We start from the raw sequence: 21077 nt of genomic DNA on the forward strand, positions 1-21077 counted from the left end.
GACTTCGATAAAAATCATCGTTTGTCTTATTGTCTTGGAAGGGCCCGGCCGCGTGTCTTATTAGGAAGAACAAGCACTCACCAGACACCTGGGGGACTTTCGCAATTATCAGACGCATGTATTGAAGCGTTTCTTCCACCCCCCCCCCACAAGACCACTAGCTTCCAAAATCCAATTCACAAGCGGGCAAACACACACACACACACACACACACACACACACACTATAATATATTGATTCAATAGATTTCGGGATTTACTGGTGAATATATATTTTTTATTTGCGTTCTGGTTGAATGACTGCCAAGGGACATTCCTGGACTTTCTATCTTTAAAATCGAATATTCTCAGGAAATTGGGTGATGGCCAAATGAGGAATGTAACTGCAGTGGTGCAGAAAATCCCTCGTAGCGTCACTGTCGTTAAAAAATATCTATATTTATTTTAAAGTAAAACAAAATCGGTTTCACTTTGAGTCGTTTTACGTTTTAATTTATGCATTTGCCCTCTGTCAAGAGGAGAAATCTAATTTGCTCTAAAGGCTCCGAACGTAATCCATTTTATATAATTTAAGCATCATTAAAAGAACGATTAATACAGGTTTACATTTGGACATGAGACTAGTATTCTTTAGGCATACAGCTATATGGTCTGGTTTTGGAATTAGGTAATGGTGTATAGCCTACATGTTATTAAGGGCTCATATCTGTTATAAAGCTTTGAATCATGAGCTTAAACTGTGCGGTTTCCATGAGATACCGGTGGTACATGAGCACCACCTACTGGCCATCACTGGTATCGTCGAAAACAGCATCTCAACCATTGCTCGACCATTTCAACACCAATTTAACCGAGGTTTTTAAATAGAATAAAGTAAGACAGGAGTAACAAAATTAATTTAAATAAGTTTATTTATCAAAAAGATATTTCAAGTTTTTTAGGTGAAAAGGCAAACAGTGCAAACAGTTATGACAGACTATACAATCGAAACGTATATATATATATATATATACATAAACTAACAGACCAGACTGTAGGTTCAAGTAATGTGGATACGGTCAAGGGAGTCAGAATTCAAGCACACACACACACAATTATAAGACAATATGGAGCAACGTGTTCATTTGCAAAACTTACTTTTTGTACAAAAAAAAGGAAAGAAAAGAAAATCAGTTCTGAGCAATTTCTATTGATAAAAAAATTACACTGAATCCGACCTGAATTGTACCGCTGCGACACATGATTTTAAAACGGAATACTGTAGTGGCTTTATTTACCCCCCCAATTAAAAAAAGACAATCACACACGAAAAAGCAACAACAAACTAGTCCCTTCTTTTCCTGCTGGTTACGGTAAACCAATCCAGTTGGTCCATAGTGTTCCTCGGGGGATTTGTAGTTCCGTTTGTAGTTCTTCACTGCGTGTCCATGGCAGAATCCCCGCTGGCTTCCAGAAGCCTCTCCAGCTCTTCTATGCAGGGAGTGATGGCCTGACTGTGCTGCTGCGCCATCTTCAGCCTGTAGGGGGAGACAAAGTCAACGGGTTTCGTTAAGAAACGGATAACAAAATAATTTTGAAGGCGTTGTACCCTGTGCATCCTCACCAACGTTAACGTTGAACATAAATTCTGCTCTTAAAAGGGCTCCCATGATGTACCACCAGGTGTGAGTGTGATTGGTCGTTACGAGCCGTTTGGGAAATCTGCCCCTTATGACATCACAGGTGGGCGTGTCCACCTTGATGTGTGACGGATTAGATGAGCTGAACGTTTGCTACGGTCCACTGGGGTAGGGCTGGTGGACCGATCTATCCTAGCGCACATCACAGGTGGACACGCCCACTTGTGATGTCATAAGGGGCAGATTTCCAAAACGGCCTGTAACGGCCAATCACACTCACACCTGGTGGTACATCATGGGAGCCTTTTAAGAGCAGAATTTAGACGGGGGCCTTTAAGGGACAAAGACCAAAGTGAACGTCAGCCTCGTCGTTGTGTACGGCGTCAGAACGGACGAGTGGAGGAGGGGAGGGGCGTGGCTAACACGGACCGAACCGTTTGAAGATAAAAACCGCATCAGCGATATATATTGTCGTTTCTCTTTCTTCTGGAAGACGTACTTATATCGGAAGTCGCTTTGGATGAAAGCGTCCCGGCGCCAAACGCCCTAAACCTCAAACCGCAAACAACAACAATATACCTCAACACAAACAACAATATACCTCGACACAAACGACAACACAGATAAACCTCAACACAAACAATAAACATCAACACAAACAACAATAAACGTCAACACAAACACAGATAAACCTCAACGCAAACAATAAAACAACGCAAACAACAACAATAAACCTGAACACAAACAACAATAAACCAACACAAACGTCACAACAACTAACCTCAACGCAAACGACAACAACAAACCTCAAGGCAAACAACATTAACATCAACACAAACGCAACAACAATAAACGTCAACACAAACGCAACAACAATAAACGTCAACACAAACGCAACAATAAACGTCAACACAAACAACCCCCCCGTTACCTGCGCAGCAGCGCGCGTCCGTGGGCGGGGGGCGTGTCGTCGCCGTGGCGACGCAGCGCGGCGAGGCAGACGGCGGCGAGCGCGGCGTAGCACTGGTCCCGGAGGGCGTTGTGCGCGGGCGTGTCCCAGCGCGGCAGCTCGCCCGCGCAGCGCCACGCCAGCAGCCCGTACTCCAGCGCCGCGCCCCACTGGGCGCCGCGCAGCAGCACCTGGCCCCACTCCTGACACGACACCTGGGGGGGGGGGGCGGGGGGGCGAGGTCAGGTGGGGTGTGACGAGGAGGATGGGGGGGGGGTGATTGGCGCTAGCTTGATGATCGGGTGCTAGCTTGATGCTAGCTAGCCTCTAGCTTGATGATTGACACTAGCTTGATGATCGTGTGATAGCTTGATGCTAGCTAGCCGCTAGCCTGATTCTTGATGCTAGCTTGGTGCTAGCTTGATGATCGGGTGCTAGCTTGATGCTAGCTAGCCGCTAGCTTGATGATTGGCACTAGCTAGCCGCTAGCTTGATGATTGGCGCTAGCTAGCCGCTAGCTTGATGATTGACACTAGCTTGGTGCTAGCTTGATGCTAGCTAAATAATTGGCGCTACCGCAAAGCTAGCCGTACTTATGGAAGTCTATGCGTATTATTTAAAAATTGTATGTGTTCAAATTATTAGGGTATCTAATACACATTATATTGTCTGCATATTGCGAAGACAAGCTTTGTCATTTCCATTTTTTTTTTCTCAAATATTTTAGACTACTACGCTGGTAAGTAGTGTTAAGAATGAGCAGTGCATTTAAATTAAAGTCGTTTACGTTCTTTGGAACCGTCGATGGTGTTCTTGTGTTTCATTTTATTCTATTTCATTTTTATTATGTATAGGCGTAGGAGTGCTGGGATCTTATTGGTAGTAACAGCGTTTGGGTCATTGTTTTAGTGATGCGTCGTGAATTGATTTGTCTCGTGGGATTTTGACTACAGTCAGACTAGTTTCTAGTCTCTACCAGAAACAAAATACACTGAATCCACCGTGAGACAGAACGGCTGCTTAGAGACTAGTTTATATTCCAGCGCAGTGTTTCCCAAACTTTATTTCTGGGGACCCTTTTTTTTTTAAACTTACAAACCATCGCGACCCAATTCGCAATAGTACAGTACTATCAAAAACATGCTTCTTGTTTAAAGCATTTTTTAAATGCTCATGCTGAACAGGTAGGCTTGTGCTTAAGGGCAGCTGTTGCTATCAGACAGCCAATCAATCAATTAGACCGTCAACATTAATCAATTCGTTAACCACATAAGATAAGATAAAACTTTATTAATCCCAGAGGGGAGAAATTCAGGTGTTTCAGCAGCAAGTAAGACAGTCAAGAAACTGTAGAGATAGTATTTCTGTTTTATTTTTATATAGCCTACGTTTATTTGTCGACCCAATTATAATCTCCCACGACCCACATGTGGGTCACGACCCAGTCTTTGGGAAAGCCTTGGTCTTGAGACCAGAACCCAAATACCCAGCAGCCACCCCCCCCCCCCCGGGGGGCAAAACGGCGGGCACCCACCTTGAAGGCCAGCAGGTGGGGGTAGGCCTTGCGGTAGCAGTGGGCGTCGCGGTTGGAGCCGAAGCGCGAGTAGGGGATGGAGCGGAACACGTTGGCCTTCTGCAGCTGGAGGTCGTCCTGGAGGTACTTGAGGTCAAAGGTCAGCAGGCGGGGCTCCTGGCTCTGAGGGTGGGGGGGGGGGGTCATGGGTTAGGGTTTATGTACGATAAGTCCTAGAGGCTGTGATTGGTCCGCTACTACGGTTAAAGCAAGGCATTCGCACCCAGCACAGGGTTGAGGGTTTGATTCCCCCCCTGGTAGAGCAAGGGTTTAACACCGCCCGGGGTTAGGGGTTCAAGTCCCACTGGTGGAGACTGCCATTTATATAAACTGCAGGGGGTTAGGGGTCCAATTCCCATTGGTAGAGCAAGGCATCAACACTGACAGGGTTAGGGGTCAAATCCCACTGGTGGAGCAAGGCATTCACAGCGCCCGACAGGGTTAAGGGTTCGACTCCCCATGGTAAAGCAAGGCATTAACACCGCATAGGTTAGGGGTTCGAATCCCATTGGTGGAGCAAGGCACTCACACCGCCAGGGTCAAGGGTTCAAATCCCACTGGTAAAGCAAGGCATTAACACCGAGCAGGTGTTAGGAGTGTTGAGGGTTTGATTCTCACTGGTAAAGCACGGCATTAAAACACAGTTAGGGGGTTCAACTCCCCCCTGGTTGAGCGTGGCACTAACGCCTCGTACCCACTGTACACGTCCGTCGACGGAAGAGAGTGGGCGTGTCCGACGCATGGGGTATAAAACACGATCTGCGTATGACGTGCGTATAATAACGCAATCTGATTGGCCAACGGATCCGTCGCTGCCTGAAAAGTTAAACTTTTCTCAACTTTTGGACGCGAAGAGACGGAGCCGATTTGACGGACGGACCCACAATGCATTTCGGGAGCGTCCCGCGTAAAGTCAATGAGATCCGTCGACGGACGTGTACAGTGGGTATGAGGCGTCAGGGTTGAGGGTTTGATTCCCACTGGGGGGGGTTAGGGTTAGGGGGGGGGGGGTCTCCTACCTGTTCCACCAGGCCCAGGGAGCGGATGAGCTGAGCCAGCTGCTGGTTGGACAGCTGCGTGCGCTGCTGCTGCTCGTCGATTGGCTCACAGGGCTCGTCGGTCGCGCCCGGCGACGAATCCACTGAAAGACACGGAGACAGCTCAGTGTTATTAAGGGGGTCGACCGGGGGGGGGGGGGGGGTCTTTTAGGGGCAGATCCCGATTTTTTTTCTTCATCAGCCTTATTAGCCGATGACCGATACGCCAATACCGATTTTCTTGAGCCGATATTTGGAGCTGATGCTGCTTTTGCCCCCTCGATTGACATCGTAGTAATGACACAATGATGATGACAAAATGTTACAAGTCTCAATTATTATCGGACGATAATATAATATAAAAATATTATAATATAATATCGTCCGGCCGATATATCGGTCGATCACTAGTCAATATGCGGTGCTGGCACATATCTGGAACACAACTTCATGAGAGCTACACACACACACACACACACACACACACACACACACACACACACACACACACACACACACACACACACACACACACACACACACACACACACACACACACACACACACACACACACACACACACACCCTGGATTATGACATGAAGAAGTTGAAGACACATGAAGAAGTTAAAGTTCAGATCAGGGAGAGGTTTTGAGACCGTCGTATCAAATAGGCCCCAGTGACAAATCTGGGCTGCAAACTTTGACCTTTGCCACAGGCCTTTGGTTGAAAACACACACTTTTCACTCACTGTTTCTCACAGCAAATTAGTAGTAGAGTGGTATACAACTTGTACTTTACAGGAGTATTTCTATACTGGTTAACTGGTTACTCTTAAATACCCTTTACTCACACACGTGTTAATGTATGTGCTATTGTTTACGTTTACATTCAGGGCGTTTAGAGGACGCTTTTATCCAAAGCGACTTAGAATAAGTACATTAGTCAGAAGAAAGCAAAACAATGATATATTGAGTATATCAGTACAGTGAGGATGTTCATAGAAACATGTGGCAAGGCACTTCAAACTGTTTGTTTACTTAAAGTGATACAGTGGACGGTTCAGAGGCTTTTGAGGCGATTCTGCTGAGGTCAGCAGGAAACTATTTGGATAACCAAAACTCCTTAACTCTCCGTCCAGCCAAGGCGACACGTTAATTAAAATCCTAAATCGTTTTTTTTTTTTTTTTACAAAGGATGACTACTTTCCCTTCCAATAATTACTTTACCTCTCAAATGATCAGGCTTTAATCGCTATACTTTCACAGAAGAGCTGTTGTTGTTTTTTCCTGAAATGTAGCATTATCTAGTAGGCCAAACAACTGTTACACCGTCACCTGATTCATGACCACATGGATTCAGCCGTTCACCGTACACCCATAGTTCTGTTCACCTGTTCACAAAACTACAGTCGCATATGAGCAACATGGGAACAGTGCAGTGCAGTTCTGCACACTGTGTGTGTGAGTGAGTGAGAGTGAGTGAGTGAGTGAGTGAATGAGAGTGGGTGAATGAGTGAGTGAGTGAGTGAGTGAGTGATGCTCACATGAGTGCGTTCTCCTGGGGGTGGTGGAGGTCCTGCGGGCCCTCGGGACTGCAGGTGAAGGCGCCAAACGGGTACTGAGGATCTCCAAGTACGACCGGCGAAGTTTCGCTAAAGAAAACAAACAAACAAACAAACACACGAAACAATTACAATCACACATCATGATGTCCGAAACACCTTATTGTTTTACTGATCGGGGTTCGTTCCATCAAACATCCAACACAAACAATCCAACCAAGCAGACAAACAAGATGCGCGTCTCCCAACAACACAACGAGGCCATCAAGGGTAATTTGCATTCAAACTATTCAACAGATCCAGATCCAGCTTACTTACCGGCGATCTTTGGCTGAGGCGCCGGGATCTCGGCCAGGGCGCGACGCGGGTGGCACAAAGCTGCCATGGTGCTGGTGGTGCTCTCTCACAGGTCCTCACCCCACTGGTGATCCACTTTGTAAAAAGGACTCACTTGGGACGCCTCGCCAGTGTGGTTCACAGACCCCCCCCTCTCTCTCTCTCTCTCTCTTTACCTCTGCTGCTAGTTAGTTAGCCTTCCCCGGCTAACTAGATTCTGCGGATCCTTTACAAGTTGCGCGCGGATGTGTTGCTGGTTATTAGAACGTGATGCGTTGCGATCACGTTCACCGACCAACACTATCCCCTTAGCCTCTAAACGAACCTAAAAAGTTGCAACAAAATAAAGTATATCTAACTTTAAAGGCTAAAAAAGCGCGCGCGGGGGAGAACGCGGGAGGCTGCAACTTTGTTTCCCGCGGAGCGCTACTTCTACTACTACTGCTGATACACTGTGTGGACCCAGCGGCGCGCCAGTCCGGTTGCCGCGCAGGGCGTGGTTTGTTTGATCTATGCGTCCTGATTGGTCCGCAGGTCGACAAGGGCGCCCAATATGCAAATCACCTTTGTGTGTGCCCTGTCCTCCTGTCCTGTCGTGAGAACACGCGCATGCGCACAAGAGCGTGATTGGAGCGCGTTAAGAGTTCACCTAAAATCTTGAATTTGAAAACTAAAGTGTTGGTTTAAGGACAGCCTGACTGACACGGTGCCAACATGTCTTAGTGTAGTAGTGTAGTGCACGCACACACACACACACACACACACACACACACAAATAATGGAAAAACAACTAGATGTCAACATGTCTTGTATAGGCTACTGTAGTGCGCGCACACACACACACACACACACACACACACTTTTGCGCAACGTCGTAAACAACGTCATCGTGACGTCAGCGTACGTTTCGGTGGTAATTGCTGTTTCAAAGGCTTAAGTTTCTTTAATCGGGTTTAGCGCAAATTGTTGCAGCTCTTTGTCCCCTCAATGTTTTTAACATTCGTATTATTACCCCTCCCTCTCTCTCAAACACACACTCTTTTCTCTCTCAAACACACACACACACACACACAAACACACACAGGATGACTTTATAGTGCCACACCGGTGAGACACGACACATTTAAACGCATTAACGTTTAACTCTGAATACGACACGACAGAAACTGAGCCCCACACACACACACGCATTCGTGTAAAACGGTTTAATAGTTTATTGAAAACAATGGGAGTTTTATGTCATTTTCAAGAGACATTAGTATGCCCTGATGCATGTGAAACAATACATATTCCAAAGCACATAACTTGTGGGAAATAACAAAGTAACAATAACAAGTTATTTGCCTTAATAACAGTGCTCAGCAGGATACGCTGAGGTATCTGTAGCTTGGCAACCAAACGTCATCGTTTGTCCGTCCAGAAGGGGAGTTCACTGGTTAGCATTAGCCGTTAGCGTTAGCGTTAGCCGTTAGAAGTTAGCCGCTTCCGTTAGCCTAGCTCCTGTCGACGTGAGGGGAATACACTTTTATTAACTTTACAAAGCTTTCAGAGTGTTCAAAAGTGTTCAGAATAGATAGGGTATTCAAAATGAGTGCCACGAACAACGCAAGATTGTAGTATGTCTACAAACACAAAGATTATCCAACACTATGTTCAGCGCTATCAGGCTACCTGCGATGAACCACAGACAAGGTTAGCCTCTGCGAAGATTACCCAGACATGAGTAGCGGATAACATACCACAGAGTTACAGTGGCCTAGCTTGTGAACAAAAGCTAGGCCACTTTAACTTTGCAAGTCAATGGAAGCGGCTAATGCTAAGCAAATGCTAACCCAGTGAACTCCACTTCTAGACTTCACAATGTTGAAATTTTGGAATCAACATTTCGTTTGAATCTGGGTAAGACAGGCAAACGCCAATTTTACAGAAATCTCAGCGTATTATTTAAATTTAACGTGTTTAAATTATTAGGGTACTTAATATATATTATATTGTCTACATATTGCTAAAACAAGCTTTGATAGTTCCATTTTTTTCCTCAAAATATTTTTATAATACTACGCTAGGTAAGCAGTATTAAGAATGAGCAGTGCATTTAAAATGTCCTCTTACCCTGTCATGTATATATATATTTTTTAACCGTCGACCCATAGACAGCGTTTAAACAGGGCTCAACTCCCGTCGTCCACGCGTTGTGTTACAATCGGTAGGATAAAGCAATGGGTCAAAAACCATGACGTTTCTCTCCCGCTCCTAGTAGACGACGACGCGTACACGTGTTTGCCGGTCGGGGCGGACAGTTTGAAACTACAGTGAAATTGCACTTTTAATGAAATTATTTGAAATGAAAGTGACTCCACTCCCCACCAACCCTGTCTAAGGACGCACGCGTTGGATTAAATAAACTAGGATAGTCGATGGCTTCTTCAATATCTCTACAACAAATTATATATATATATATATATATATATTTATATATATTCATATTGTATTTATATACATTTTATACATTTTCTTTTAATATCTCTCTATTATGAACAAGTCAAAGGGAACCCAGGAGGTACATAGCGTTTCATAGTACAAAGGTTCTGTTACATTATGGCTTTGCGATTGTACTGGACATTGATATTATCAGCGGACACGGCGCGCGGGATCGGCTCGAGTACGCCTCGAACCGTCAATCCACTCGTCCGCTGGGAACAGCCGCCCGAGTCGAGAAAAAAAACGGGGTTTCTTTTCACTTCCGACACTTCCGTTCCAAACCCCCACATTTCTACGTTTCGCTTTCCCTTTAAAAATCGTGCGAGTCGTTGTTTCAGCGCAACGCAATCGTAAAGTCGCGTTACGCCCCGAAATCAACACAACACACCACAACACCACACCACCCCCCGTCGGAACTGCTGGAGCGCACGACTCTGGGAGCGCGCGACTTTTTCCGAGGCTTTGCCGAAGTGTGAGCGTCGATCGTCCACCGTCGTCATCGTCGTCGTCGCACCACCACCCCACCCCCCTTCACTTGCTGATCAGCGTCTTAAGCGAGCGGGTGAGGGCGTTGGCGATGGCCGTCATGGTGCTGGAGTGCCTCACCAGGGCCTTGACGCTGTGCTCCCCCGGCGCGCCCACCGCGGCCGTCTCGGCCGCCTTCAGCAGGCAGATGTAGTTCATGACCACCTCGTCCACCTTGGCCACCACCTCGCGCTGCTGGTGCGCCGCCGCCGCGCCCAGGCCGCGCACCAGGCACATGCACGCCTCGCACAGGCAGCACAGCACCTGGAAGCTGCAGGTGACGGCCAGCAGCATCTCCTCGGGGCTGCCGTGCGCCTGGGCCGTGCGCCGGCACGCCCGGCCCAGCTCCTTGGACTCCACGGAGAGCAGCTGCTTGTACTGCGACAGGTCCTGCATGGGGGGCATCTGGGGGCCGCGGTCCCCCCGGCCCACGCTGGAGCGCACCAGGGCGATGAGCTCGCCGGCGTCGCGACGCACGTCGCCGAAGCCGCCGGGGAAGACGTACATGCGGTCCTTCAGGGTGTTGATGCGCGCCAGGCGGTCGCTGAAGCTCATGTTGTTGAGCACCTCGCCGTACAGCTGCTCGCCGGCCGTCTCCAGGCCGGCGCCGCAGAACATCACGTTGCCGCCGCCCCCGCCCCCCGCGCTGCCCCCCATGATGTCGTAGTGGGCGGCGGCGTTGTGGTTGCGGCTCTGCCTCTGCCCCTCCCACTCGACCTCGTCCTCCTCCACCTCGCCGCGCTTCTTGAAGAAGCAGTAGCTGAACGGCCCGTTGCAACGCCAGGGGCTGGCGTCCAGCTTCTGGGAGCCCTTCGGGTGCTTGCCGTCCTTCTGCAGGGGGAACACCACGGACGCCCGTCGGCCGGCGCCGCCGCCGCCGCCCCGGCTGCCCGTGGACCAGCAGGTGGTCTGGGAGCACACGGAGCCCTGGGAGTAGCTCTTGGAGAGCCGCTTCCTCGTGGGCCTCCGGCCGGGCGTCTTGGTCTCCACCAGGGGCTGCTGGCTGCGGCTGCGGACGGGCTTCTCGAACAGCACCTCCGCGCTCCCCAAGCCGGCGTTCGTGTTGCTGGAGCTGGAGCTGCGCTGGAGCTCCCGGCCTCGATGGAGGCTGTTGTGGAACGGATCCGTCTGCTGCCGGGGCAGCGTGCCGGGCTGGACGTGGTTCTGGCCGGGCCAGTACTGCACGGGGTTCAGGGAGTCCTGCCGGGGCAGGCTGCCCGAGTGGCAGTTGTTGTTGTTGGCCTTTACGGGCTGCGGGGAAATGGCAAGGAGGGTGGGCGGCGGCGGCGGCGGCGGCGGCGGCGGCGGCGGCGGCGGGGGAGGCGGTATCGAAAGATGGAGGGTGCTTGACGACACGAGGCAAGCCCTGGGGCCCGCCGACGCCTGGCGGGTGAACGCCGAAGGGTGGTCCCCCCTTCCCCCGAGCGGAATGGAGCTGAGCTCCACTCGCTGGCCCGCTAGACTGGGGGCGGCAGAGAAAAGCAGAGCATCGTTAGGCAAAGGGTGTGAGGTCTGGCGCACCGCATGCTTCGCCCTCACGTCCGACTTGAACCAGTCGTCTGAGCCGCCGCTAGGCTGGCTCCTGGACCGCGACGGCGGGCGGTTGGCCGTGCCACCGCCGCCACCATTGCCGCCATGGCCGCCACCATTGCTGCCATTCCCGCCGCCGCCCTCCCTATCGCACTGGGACATGAACCGTTCTGGGTCCATGGGCGCCAGGTCCAGTCCCCTCTCCAGGCCGGAGAGGGAGCTCCTCCTCTCTAGGTCGGGGTGTCTGGTGACTTCTACACTGTTTCGGGGCCTCTGGGCATGCATGTCGGGGCTCCTGACGAGCTTGGCGGGCAGCGTGGCCGAGTGGTACGGCCGGGGGCTTTTATTGCCCCGGAGCGCGTCGGGGGCGGCGGCGGCGTTGGGGTTCCCCGAATTGGGGCTGACGAAGGGGGAGGACGCGTTACAGGGGCACCTCGCTACGGTGTTGCCCCTGTTCTTTACCATCTCCACCAGCTGGGGCTTGCTGGCGACGTAGCGCCTGCTGTCTTTTTTCACCGCCCCGCCCATGCCCATGCCCGCGCCGTGCAGCTTCCCCCCCTGGTGCATCTGGCTGACGGTCAGGTAGTTAATCAGCTGCCTGTAGGCCTCGCTGCCCTCCTTCTGGTTCAGCCCCCGCAGGCACGCCTGCTGTTTCGCATGCAGATCATTGTGAACCCTCCTGGAGGCGGTACCTGAGGTCTCCTTATGCTTGCAGGAAGGCGTGGCCGAGGCGGGGCGCTGGGGCGGCTCGGAGCCCGGCGCGGGCGGGTGGATGTTGGGCAGCATTTTGCGCAGCATCGCCGGATCCGCGTGGGGGTGGAGCTCCTTGTTTTGGGAACCCCCCAACGCGGAGGACTTCGTGCCCTCCTCGTAGTTGACCGCCCTGAGGAGCGACGACGAGGAGCTGGAGAGCGGGTGCCTTTGGTGGTGGTGGTGGTGGTGGTGGTGGTGCTGTTGTTGTTGTTGGTGTTGGTGTTGGTTTTGGGACCCGAGAGGCGAATCTGTCGGGGTGCCGCCGACGCTGCCGTTGACGCTGCCCCCGGCGTCCAGCGACGAGCACAGCGAGCCCTGCAGGGAGTTGTGGGCCTCTCCTTGGAGGCTGGAAATCCGCTTGGCGAGGTGGTACTCGCAGAGGCGCGCCACGCTCTGCTGCCTCGACATGGGCGGGTGATCGCTCGGCGCGTCGGACGACCCGTGGTCGGACGCGGCGGCCGGACCCGGGGTTTTCGGCTTTTTGGTCGGGGAGAGCAAAGACGCCGCCACCACCAGGCGTTCGTCTAGTTCTACGGCCGGCGCTCCGTTGTCCGTCGCGCCGCAAGTGGCCCGAAACTCGCTTCCGTCCGACAAGCGATTGCAAGCGGAGGAGGGAGGAGGAGCAGCAAGAGGAGGAGCAGGAGGAGGAGGAGGATTCGGGAGACCGCGGTAGCCCCTGGGAATGCTGTTCACCCCGAGTCCGTCCGCCACCGAATTCTCCACCAGTAACGAGTTCTGCCGTCTCTGGTGACCCCCGCCTTGCTCCGCGCCTCGCTCCAGCTCCAGGGGGCCGATGCTGCCGCCCATGCCACCGCCCCAGTGGCCGTCCCTGGTGCTGAAGGTGTTGTACTTCGCTCCGGAGTCGCCCGACTTCTTGTGGTGTTTCCCTCCCGGCGTGACGGAGCTGGGGCGCTGCAGGGTGGAGGCGGAGGTGGCGGAGGAGGAGGTGGCGGCGGCGGCGGCGGCGGCGGCGGAGTTCCCCATCTGGGCCCCCGCCTGCACGCTGTCCTGCCCCGAGGTGGCGGGGTCCAGCAGCAGCGGCGTCCGTCTGGGAGGCACGGCCGGCGGCTGCAGGAGGTGGTGGTGGCCTCGCGACGGACTGCGGGGCCTCGCGGCGGACTGCGGGGTTGTTTCGCCGGCGCCGGGCGAGACGGGGAACTCGGTCTTCTCCTCCAGCAAGGGCTGGTATCCGTCCCTGGTGGCCACCAGGAGGCGCAGGTGGCTCTCGTGGAGCCGGTGGGCGGCGGCCAGCTCGGAGACCTCCGTCATCTCGGAGGAGTTGGTCTCGTTGCCCGAGTCCGAGGAGGACTCTGCGCTGAGCCCTCGCGACGTCCTCACCCCTGGAAGAATGGGAGGCAAGACCTTAAGTCAGTAACGTTTACATACACGTTTACACTCAGGGCGTTTTAAGCAGACGCTTTTATCCAAAAGCGACATTTGGCAGAAGACAGAGAAACAATAATATATCTCCGTCGGTACAGTGAGGATGTTCATAGACATCACACCGCTATTATTAGGTTCACCCATTCCCCGTACACAAGAAAGATAGCTAAGATAAGATGCTACACATCCTAGGTAAAATTTTTAAGTGGGACAAACAACATGCAATAAGTGCGTAAGATAAGGGGAGATGCTATTCAGAGTCTAGGTGAACTCTGAACAAGTAAGTCTTTCGCAGAAAGACTTGTGAGCGACTCTGATTGGCCCTGACACCGGCAGGGAGCTCGTTAACCGGCTGCTCCCATGCTGGCATTGGAAAATCAGACGTTCCCAAAAAGTGACTAACCTGGAATGCTCCGCGGGGCGTGCGGTCTTGGCGGCGGCCTCTGCTCCGCGACCGACAGCGCCTCCAGGGCCTGCAGGGTATTGGCCATGGCGTTCTCCAGCCTCCTCTCGGCTCCTCCCCCTCGGCTCCCCTCGCCGCCGCCGCCGCCGCCACCGCCGCCGCCGTCCTCCCGCGTCGGCACCGAGTCGATCAGCGACACGGGGATGATGTCGTCGTTGTCCGGCGTGCTCAGCGGCCTGCCCTCCGGCCCCGCGCCGTCCTCGTCCGAGCTGTCCCGGAACCCCGGGGGCGGCGCCGCGATGGCCAGGTTCAGCGTCTCCAGCACCGCGTCGTCGTCGTCGTCCGCCGCCACCGCGTCGTCGCCCTCCGGCGGCGGCAGCGCCGTCAGGTCGATGATGTCGTCCGTGGAGCCCGACAGCACCAGGAAGGTGGTCTTACCGGCCGCCGCCCCTGCCACCGCCGCTCCGCCGCCACCGCCGCCGCCGCCGCCGCCGCCGCCGCCCTGCCCCAGCATCAGGTTCAGACAGTGGGGCGCGACGCGGTTCCCGTTGCCCGACGCCGCCGCCGCCGCCGCCGCCGCTTGGTCGCCGTCGTTCACGGGCGTGCCCCCCGCGGAGTCCTCCTCGCAGGAGGCGTCGTCCTCGTCCTCCGCGTCGTCCGTGGTGTCGGCGTAGCACAGGTCCCGCAGCAGCGGCTCCTCGCCGCTCTCGTCGTCGCCGCCGCCGCCGATGTTGCTGTACACGTGGGACACGCTAACGCCGCCGCTAATGCCACAGCCGCCGCCGCCGCCGCCGCCGCCGCCGCCGCTGATAATGCCGCCGCCGCTAATGCCGCCGCCGTAGTGGAAGCCCTGCGCGGAGGAGCCGCCGAAGTCCGCGTTGTGGTGCAGGTAGGGCGGCCGGTGCGCCGGAACGTCCGGGCTCTCCATGAGGAGGTCGTAGCCGCCGCCGCCGCCGCCGCCGCCGCCGCCCGCGGCGTTCGCCCTAGCGTTCCGCGGCGGCGGCGGCGCGCCCCCGCCGAAGATGAAGGACACCTTGGCGCTGCGCGGCGAGTCCTGAGGTTGGAGGCGGGTGGACGGCGGCAAGGGAGGCGGGAGCGGGCTCCTCCGGTCCCCGCGGTCGTCGCGGTGGTCGTCGTGGTCCCCGTGGTCGTTGTCGTCGGGGTCGTCCGGGACGTGGAAGTACGGGGAGGAGCGGGCGGCGCCGCCCCCCCGCGGCCCGTTGTCGTTGTAGTCCGCGGCGTGCCGGAGGTCGTAGGGCTTCCCGCCGTCGCCGCCGGCAGCCAGCGGGTCGTCCTCACCGTCCTCGCCGAGGGACGGGCTGTAGGGCCACTCCAGGATCCGCTCGTGACCTGCGGGGGGGGGGGGGTGCAGGGAGTGGGGGGAAGGGTACAGAACGGTACTGGGTGAACTGGGGGATTGGTTTGGGACAGCCTCCTTCTGGAAGTTTTTTAAAACGTGTTTATCGTCAGGGCCGTCAGAGCTCCGTGACGCTGAAGGGTTTGTTGTTGTTGATGTTTTTTGACTGATATTCTTAACTGGACTGTTGTTTGTTTGCGAATGTGTTTTGTATTTTAGAAGTACTGCAGTTTATTGCATGTGTTTCTAGATTCACGCTGTGTGTGTCCATTGCATTTCATATTGTAATGCGTTTCATGGAGGCGTTGTATATAATATACTTTTTAATATAAAATGAGTATAATATAATTAAATATTGTTAAATATTTCATCGAACAGTATTGTATTATTTCATTATTTTATTGTCATTTCCAAGTCAGGTTAAGAATTATATTAATGTAACAGAAACAGTAGTCGGTAATGAATATTTTCTCTACTTTTATAACAATGACAATACAACTGGACAGAGTGCAGAGCAGCCAGACTAATAAAAACACAAGCTTCCTATTTTATTTTTATTAGTGGCTGTGAGTGTCTTATTATTATTATCATTAGGGTGCCAAGCACAAAGTGCGAAGGCAACATATTGTAATCGTTAGTTTTATTATTATTATTCCCCCACGTTTGACTTACACAGCCTAAACCGCTCGCACACTTTTTATGAAACTCAAACACAAGCCTACCACCAGATCTAAGCTGAGGCTATCCCATAACTGTCACTTATGTTATTTTTAAGGTGTGGTGAGGAAATGGTTCCAAGGGACGGTTGACGGTTGCTTCCAAAGAAGTACCTTCTTACACTCCACCTGTGGTTTCATTAGCCACAGGTATCACTTCAGGAATCCTGATGGACAGGTTGGTTGCTCTTAAGTAAGCAGAGTAACCATTCTGCCCCCCAGCCATTGCCAATTTAGCCCACAATGATGTGTTTTCGCTTGTTCTCTACCTGGTAGGATATTTTAAACTTCGAACTCTCCAACCCAATGTGTTACAACTATCGCTAATCCAAACAGCTGCGCAAATCTATACGGTTAGAAACTCCAGAATACGCTGATCATCCTGATCAAATTTTGGATCAGTTTTCCCCCAAAAACACTAACACTAAGTGTTGCAAGATTGGGCTGTTCCCCTCCCAACTGGGCTACTTTTCATCACTTGTGTACAACCACCTAACTTAATAGTTATTACGTTAATTTGGTCACATTCAGGTGTTTATTTTGCTCGAGCATTGGCCTTTTTACGTGCCTATTTTGTGTGCTATGTGTTAATGTCCGCTCATTGGTGTAAGACACATTTTCTGCTGCTGTCAGTGTGTTCTTTACACAGACCTTGTGAGGTGTGCGTGCGTGTGTGTGTGTGTGTGTGATAGACAGACTGTCAGTTATGTTCTTTGTAAGGTGTGGCGAGGAAATTACCTGTACATTCCACCTATGATTGCTTTTGCTATGCTTTTGCATATATCTATATATCTATACCTACCTATTGTAATCGTTAGTTTTATTATTACGCCACGTTTGACTTACACAGCCTAAACCGCTCGCACAATTTTTATGAAACTTACTACAGCTGTAGCGGTTGACTCAAGATGAACTGCAAATATTACACTGATTGGCCCAAAGGTGGCGCTATAGCAACAGTCCAAAAATGCTAACTTTGAACAAGCATATCTCGTAACCGCTTTGACTTACAGTCATGAAACTTCATCCTCATGATGAACAAATATGCCTCAAGAACCTATGACTTTATTTGGATAGGATTTGCGTCTATTTTGAACTTTGTTAAAAACACTAAATTCCCTAAGGATCCCAGGTTTTTTTACGTACGGTCATGAAGGTTTGTTCACCAGCATCACCAGATCCAAGCTGAGGCTATTCCAGCGCTGTCAACTCTTTACGGTCTGCGTCACGGTCTTAATTGTCAACTCTTTACGGTCTTAATGGTCAGGGTTAGGTTAGGGTTAGGGTTAGTCTGTCAGGTCTGTCAGGGTCTTAATGGTTTATTGGTCGGCTTATGCTTGGCACAGTAAAATGCTGCTTGCAGCTTTAATTATTATTATTATTATTATTATTTATGATATATTATTATTTATGATACATTATTATTTATGACATATTATTATTATTTATGACTTATTATTATTATTATTATTATTATTTATGATACATTATTATTATTATTATTATTAGCATTAGACAACATAGCCCACCTGCATCGTCCCCTTGAACGCTGTTGCAGTGGGCCATGTTGAAGATGGACCTCCGGGAGTCCACTAGGAGGCGGTAGTACCCCGCCGTCAGACAGGCCAGGTTCATCGCGTCGCTGGACTCCATGATCAGCGTGATTGGCTGGGGAGAAATGAAGGCGGGAGAATAGGATTAATAGTAATTGTAACGTTAGCGTTACAGGGTAATGATGCGTCACCTGCTGAGTGACAAACCCGGTGGTTATTAATTGAAGGTATTAACTAAACTCAAAAGTAATGATGAAGAAAAATATAAATAAAAAGAAACCTCACCCTGAACTATTCATAGGCCAAAGGAACGTTTTAACAAGTTGGATAATCATCAAATGTATTAACTGAAATCGTAACTCCTTTCTGCTTGACCCCCACCAACAAACTGAGAAAAAGGCAGGAAAATATAAGAAAGATTAAAAAAGCGGGGAGGGGTACTGCTAGCTAACTGCTAGCTAACTGTTGAACATCCGGCTAACTGCTAGCTACACTAACTGCTAGCTACACTAACTGCCAAAACTAGCTAACTGCTGAACAACCGGCTAACTGCTAGCTAACTGCTAACTGTTGAACAACCGGCTAACTGCTAGCTAACTGCTAACTGTTGAACAACCGGCTAACTGCTAGCTAACTGCTAACTGTTGAACAACCGGCTAACTGCTAGCTAACTGCTAACTGTTGAACAACCGGCTAACTGCTAGCTAACTGCTAACTGTTGAACAACCGGCTAACTGCTAGCTAACTGCTAACTGTTGAACAACCGGCTAACTGCTAGCTAACTGCTAACTGTTGAACAACCGGCTAACTGCTAGCTAACTGCTAACTGTTGAACAACCGGCTAACTGCTAGCTACACTAACTGCTAGCTACACTAACTGCCAAAACGACTAGCTTAAAACCGCCAACTTATATTAAATCATAAATCTAGGGGGGGGGGGGGTCGGGGGGGGTCAGGGGGGGGGGTCCTACCCTGACGTCCAGGACGTGGAGCTCCAGGCGGACGTTGGTGTCGTCCTCCGTCAGGATCTCGATGCGGTTGACGTGGCTGAAGTCGGCCAATAGGGCGACCAGGTTGGTGCGGGCGTTGATCACGTGACTGATGCCGTAGCGCGGCCCCACCAGCAGGAGGACGTCCGTCTGCTTCTCCCCCTGCTGTGAGGGGGGGAGGAGGGGGGGTGGGGGAGAGGGGGAGGGGGAGAGAGAGGGGAGAGAGAGACAGAGGGAGAGAGACAGAGAGACACAGAGAGAGAGGAGAGAGAGAGAGAAAGAGAGACAGGGGGAGGGAGAGAGGGGGGGAAAGAGAGGGAGAGAGAGAGACAGAGAGAGAGAGAGGGAGAGAGACACAGAGAGAGAGAGGAGAGAAAGACACAGAGAGAGAGAGAGAGAGAGAGAGACAGAGGGAGAGGGAGAAAGAGAGAGAGACAGGGGGAGAGAGAGAGAGACAGAGAGAGAGACAGAGAGAGAGAGGAGAGAGACAGAGAGACAGGGGGAGAGAGAGAGAGAGAGAGAGACAGAGACAGAGAGAGAGAGAGAGAGAGAGACAGAGACAGAGAGAGAGAGAGAGAGAGAGACAGAGACAGAGAGAGAGAGAGAGAGAGAGAGAGAGACACACACACACACACACACACACACACACACACACACACACACACACACACACACACACACACACACACACACACACACACACACACACACACACACACAGACAGAGAGAGAGAGACAGAGAGAGAGTGAGTTAAAATAAAGCTGTTCCTCCCTCCTTGCAGATTTACTTCAACATCAAAGGTGTAACTTTAGCTCATATTGTGGGTAAGGCGCGTGAAAAAGTCCAGAGGAAAGTTTATTCAAGATAACCAACAATGAAAGTGCTATTTTGTATGTGCGTGTGTGTGTGTGTGTGTGTGTGTGTGTGTGTGTGTGTGTGTGTGTGTGTGTGTGTGTGTGTGTGTGTGTGTGTGTGTGTGTGTGTGTGTGTGTGTTTGTTTGTTTGTTTGTTTGTTTGTTTGTTTGGCATTTCCTAGAAAACGCTAATGTTTTTGGCTTCGGGTATTTGTTGTTTAAATGTCACTTTGTTTTGTTTGGGCGTCTTTGCATTTATGAATCTTGCCAACAGCAAGCTAACGACTGCGACATGAATAAATCACACATAAATAAATAAATATATATATATATATACGAGCAGCCATCATTCAAAAATGTCCACAGACACAAAGCAAAGCTTACCAGGAGTACAGACTTGAACTCCCTGCCCCCGTAGAGCTGCAGCTCGCTGAGGTACCTCAGGTAGTGAACCTTAGCCTGGAGGACGGTCAGCTGAGGACACACACAGAGAGAGACAGAGAGCGGAATAACAAAGGATCAAACACACACACAGCGCACGGCGAATCACAATAAATCGAAATCCCCACTTCTGATAATTAAACTTTGACTTCTATCTTGGCGGATACACACACACACACACACACACACACACACACACACGACAAAGGCATTAGCATTCACTTTGAATAGGACAACACAGAGCCAACTCTCTGAGCGGGGATACGAGACGGTGACACTCACTGTGGAACGACCGGCTAACTGCTAGCTACACTCACTGTGGAACGACCGGCTAACTGCTAGCTACACTCACTGTTGACCAACGGCTAACTGCTAGCTGCTAGCTAACTGCTAACTGTTGACTGACCGGCTAACTGCTAGCTGCTAGCTATCTGCTAGCTGTTGACCTACCGGCTAACTGCTAACTGCTAGCTAACTGCTAACTGTTGACCGACCGGCTAACTGCTAGCTAACTGCTAACTGTTGACCGACCGGCTAACTGCTAGCTGCTAGCTACACTCACTGTTGACCAACCGGTTAACTGCTAGCTAACTGCTAACTGTTGACCAACCGGCTGACTGCTAACTGCTAGCTAACTGCTAGCTGCTAGCTAACTGCTAACTGTTGAAGAACCGGCTAACTGCTAGCTATACTCACTGCTAACTGTTGAACAACCAGCTAACTGCTACTGCTAGCTAACTGCTAGCTGTTGAACAACTGGCTAACTACTAGCTACACTAACTGCCAAAACGACTAGCTTAAAACCAGCCAACTTATATTAAATCATAAATCTAAGCTTATCACGCTTAATAAGATAAGGAACCAGGAATATAAATCACGTTAACATTTCCATGAATGGACTACTTTAATAATAATAATAATAGGGTGGTTAGAGGCATTAACTGATTAAATCCAAAGAACACACGCTGAACTCGCTCCGCTGAATGCAAAAGGCTACAGGCTACGTCAGCGGAG

General features: G+C 51.2%; 2 protein-coding genes across 3 annotated transcripts; both read right to left on the reverse strand.

The window, feature by feature from the left end:
* Positions 1-891: 891 nt before the first annotated feature.
* LOC311374546 (uncharacterized protein) lies at positions 892-7133 on the reverse strand. Of its 2 annotated transcripts, XM_084490374.1 has the most exons (6): positions 7060-7133; positions 6724-6831; positions 5160-5281; positions 4102-4263; positions 2550-2782; positions 1281-1516 (listed from the first exon to the last, which is right to left on the reverse strand). In XM_084490374.1, the coding sequence occupies exons 1-6, from the start codon at positions 7124-7126 to the stop codon at positions 1414-1416; spliced, it is 795 nt and encodes a 264-aa protein (XP_084346500.1). In that variant the 5' UTR covers positions 7127-7133; the 3' UTR covers positions 1281-1413. The 2 variants fall into 2 exon arrangements, with proteins under 2 accessions (XP_084346499.1, XP_084346500.1); XM_084490373.1 differs by lacking the exon at positions 2550-2782 and having other exon boundaries at positions 892-1516.
* Positions 7134-10089: 2956 nt separating this feature from the next.
* Positions 10090-20096, reverse strand: LOC311374545 (uncharacterized protein; the record flags this gene model as incomplete). The annotated part of the gene is made up of 6 exons (XM_084490372.1): positions 10090-13296; positions 13339-13706; positions 14153-15502; positions 17755-17893; positions 18750-18932; positions 20007-20096. Coding segments are annotated over 6 exons (5337 nt in total), but the record flags the coding sequence as incomplete, so codon positions are not given.
* Between the last annotated feature and the right edge of the window lie 981 nt (positions 20097-21077).

The sequence above is a fragment of the Micromesistius poutassou genome (genome assembly GCF_964030765.1).
Source record: "Micromesistius poutassou genome assembly, contig: SCAFFOLD_4524, whole genome shotgun sequence".
NCBI lineage: Eukaryota > Metazoa > Chordata > Actinopteri > Gadiformes > Gadidae > Micromesistius > Micromesistius poutassou.

Bases quoted from the DNA above. Each gene is read 5' to 3' on its own strand.
- LOC311374546 (XM_084490373.1), bottom strand. From the start codon at position 7,126: ATGGCAGCTTTGTGCCACCCGCGTCGCGCCCTGGCCGAGATCCCGGCG. The intron at 5,282-6,723 runs GTGAGCATCACT...CGTGTCTTTCAG, and splicing joins CCCCAGGAGAACGCACTCAT to TGGATTCGTCGCCGGGCGCG. The intron at 4,264-5,159 runs GTAGGAGACCCC...CCCCACCCTCAG, and splicing joins CCCTGGGCCTGGTGGAACAG to AGCCAGGAGCCCCGCCTGCT.